This window comes from Beta vulgaris, chromosome 4, assembly GCF_026745355.1.
Source record: "Beta vulgaris subsp. vulgaris cultivar EL10 chromosome 4, EL10.2, whole genome shotgun sequence".
NCBI lineage: Eukaryota > Viridiplantae > Streptophyta > Magnoliopsida > Caryophyllales > Amaranthaceae > Beta > Beta vulgaris.
Window position 1 is genome coordinate 58,070,079 of NC_079205.1, and position 3,066 is coordinate 58,073,144.

The 3,066-nt window shown below is 33.9% G+C and overlaps 1 protein-coding gene across 1 annotated transcript; it reads right to left on the reverse strand.

Annotated features, from left to right (window-relative positions):
* Positions 1–1,371: 1,371 nt before the first annotated feature.
* Positions 1,372–3,066, reverse strand: LOC104890498 (40S ribosomal protein S21). Its single transcript, XM_010676008.3, has 4 exons — positions 2,912–3,066; positions 1,904–1,994; positions 1,681–1,813; positions 1,372–1,574 (listed from the first exon to the last, which is right to left on the reverse strand). Exons 2-4 carry the CDS (start codon positions 1,951–1,953, stop codon positions 1,512–1,514), a joined length of 246 nt encoding a protein of 81 aa, XP_010674310.2. The 5' UTR covers positions 1,954–1,994; positions 2,912–3,066; the 3' UTR covers positions 1,372–1,511.

Genomic DNA, 3,066 nt, shown 5'->3' on the forward strand with positions numbered 1-3,066 from the left:
GATCGGACAAAGGCCAATATTATCGTTTTCAGATCTTTTCATTATTTCCTTTTGTAACCTCACCTTTATTACATGGTTTAAGGATGCTTATCATCCTTATAATGGAGATTTATTCTAATTCATAATTCCTATTGATTGTGGGAAGCTTTATTTTTCATTGTTATGTGTTTAATTGGATTGATTATGATCATTAGATTCCTTGGAGTCCTTTGATTTCTTTGGAATATTACTTCTCCTTCTCTACTCCTATAAATATGATTCATTTTCTGATTTTGAGATACACATCATTCCATTCTCTCTCTTCTTCCTTTCTTAATCTCTTTTGGGCATAAGTTTTAGTAACTCCATCTCACACCCAAGTGTGTCATTATGTATTGAGAGTTGTGAATAATTCGGTGATTACAATTGTGCACCTCGATTGCACCGAATCTCGTTTTCAAGGCAGTGACTTGTTTTTAACGACACAGGTTCTTGATATTTGTTCAAATGTTGTTCTTCATTCTAGCCTTGAAAACCTTAAAATGCAACAATTGAAAACGAGATTATTATGTGGATTGTTTTGGCTAATCCAATGTTGAACAAGACTCTTCCCGACATCTCTTAGTTGGAGCCTCTTGATGGCAAGAATTACAACAGATGGTCACAAAAATTATTGATATTTTTTGAGCAACTTGAAATAGATTACGTCATCTATGAGGATGTGATTGAAGCAATTGTAGCAAGCAAAGCAATAGCCTTGGATCCCTCCCTTTCGGCGGAGGTCCTCAAGAAAACGGCAGATGTATTGACGAAGAATGAAAAAGACCTCAAGAAAACAGCAGATGTATTGACGAAGAATGAAAAAGACAACAAAATTGTTTGAGAAGAATCTTGTTTGATTTCCTCATCTCTAATTGATCAAGCAAGTTCATTTGAGATACTTTGCAAAAGTATGGAACCATCTTGGATCATGTTCATGACTATGGGAGCATCGTTACCGATATCCCAAGTAAAGGGATGAAAATGTGTGTGGGGAAATTCTCACCTTCATAAAATAACTACAGAAATTCCTTAAAAAACAATTTCATTTATTGATACAAAGACAACCAAACAATGAAAAGTATAATGAAGAGCACTTTAAAAAGTTTTTGTTATTGTTGAATATTTTTAAATATAATTCTTCAGAGTAGCTTGGAGAGAGAGAATAGATAAGAAAGAGTGAAGAGCGAGTTGGAAAACCATGTATACATGCTGCTCTAAAGTAATTGGGTCAAACTAAAAACAGAGGATGTATATCCCACAAGATTCATTCATGCTCCTATTTCGATTGTTTCCTCACTTTTACTCTTGCATTCAGATGGTTGTATCATAAAATAGGAGAAAGAGAGCAAATTTTACCAAATAAACTGATGTTATGTAATAAAATTCATAACGTTCACCGCAAAACAAAATCTAAACTTCAAAATAAACACAAAAAAAAAAAAAAAAACAGTTCTTCAACATTGAACTCTCCTCTGAACTTTCCCTACTGACTACTGTCCACATTGAGACCTCTGCTTCTGCCACAGACGATCAACAGCACTGTCAGCATCACCCTACACAGCCGACCAAATTCATTTGTAAGGTTACATATTGCAAACATCAATTAGAAACAAAGGAACACAAGAAAAATTAAACAGTTAAAATGTCAACAATCAAGACCTGAGCACGGACAAAACCCGAGAGAGCAAAGGTGGTTGCAGCCCCGTTGTAGACACCCCTGTCATCCAAGTGACCGATGTTGATTTGGACCGAGGCATGGTCCTTAGCAGTGATCAGCCTGTTAGTGGCCGAACTGGATAACACATACAGCCACATATAAGGATCAAATATCTGATTTCTATAAAACTAAAGAAAATATAACTCAAATTAAATGAATATCTACCATTTCCTGGGGATGTAAAGATCCATAATCTCTCCCTCATCGTTCTGCATCTTGGCTAATTTCTTGGGTAATCACACAGCAGTGCAAATATCTGCTTCATCCACACAAATGATAAGAATTATGCTCTATGAACCCGTTCTGAGCAAAAATTAAATTCTATATGCAAAGAGTATGACATTTCACAAATGTGCTACATAAACTGAAACAAGTACAACGAATAATTAAGTCGAATGATTACGTACGAACACTGGAAAGCATCATCCCCAACCTCCATCCCCTACCCCAAAAAATAATTGAAGAAAAGGTCTAGCATCATACAATACTATCTATTTCACTGTTGATTTACTAGTTGTTCTGGAGTAGTTACTAATCAATTTCCAGTCTTTCACTCATTCTAGATTTCAGTCGCTAAACTTCAAAGACTGATTTCATGAAACAAACAAGAACAAACGAACAATCGCATGAAATTTTGCTCATGTACAAAAATTGTAACATCAAAATTCTTATCATTTGATTCATACATAAATTAACAAGTTATACAAAAAATTCAAACCCTAAGTTTATAGAATTCGAACAATCTCCACCCCTACCCCAAAAAAGGAGAAGAAAATATCTAGCATCACACAATACTTTCTACTTCACTGATAATTCACTAATTGTTTTGGAATAGTTACTAATTAATTTCTAATCACAAAACTTCATAAATTGATTTAATGAAACAAACAAGAACAAACGAACAATCGCATGAAAATATGCTCATATACAAATTATAACATGAAATTATTATCATAAGATTCCATGAAACAAACATGAATTAACAAGTTATACCAAAAATTCAAATCATAACTTTATAACATGTAAATTAACCCTAAAAAATAAAATACCATGAGATAAAGAAAAAAAAGTTGAATTCGTGAAACAAACAAAAACAATCGTATGAATAATTAGATCATAAAAATCGCAAGAAATTGAATATCACATGAAATTATCAAAGAGAAGAAGAAAAACCTGGAACGATGTTTGAAGAGCCTTCGAAAATCGTTCGAGTGAGGGAGGCTGAGAGGTTTGTAAAGACTAGGGTTTGGGGAAGATGATGGATTTATATAGGCCATGTGGGCTTAGGGTTTTTATAGAGTGTAATGGGCCGAAAAAGTTTGGCCAAT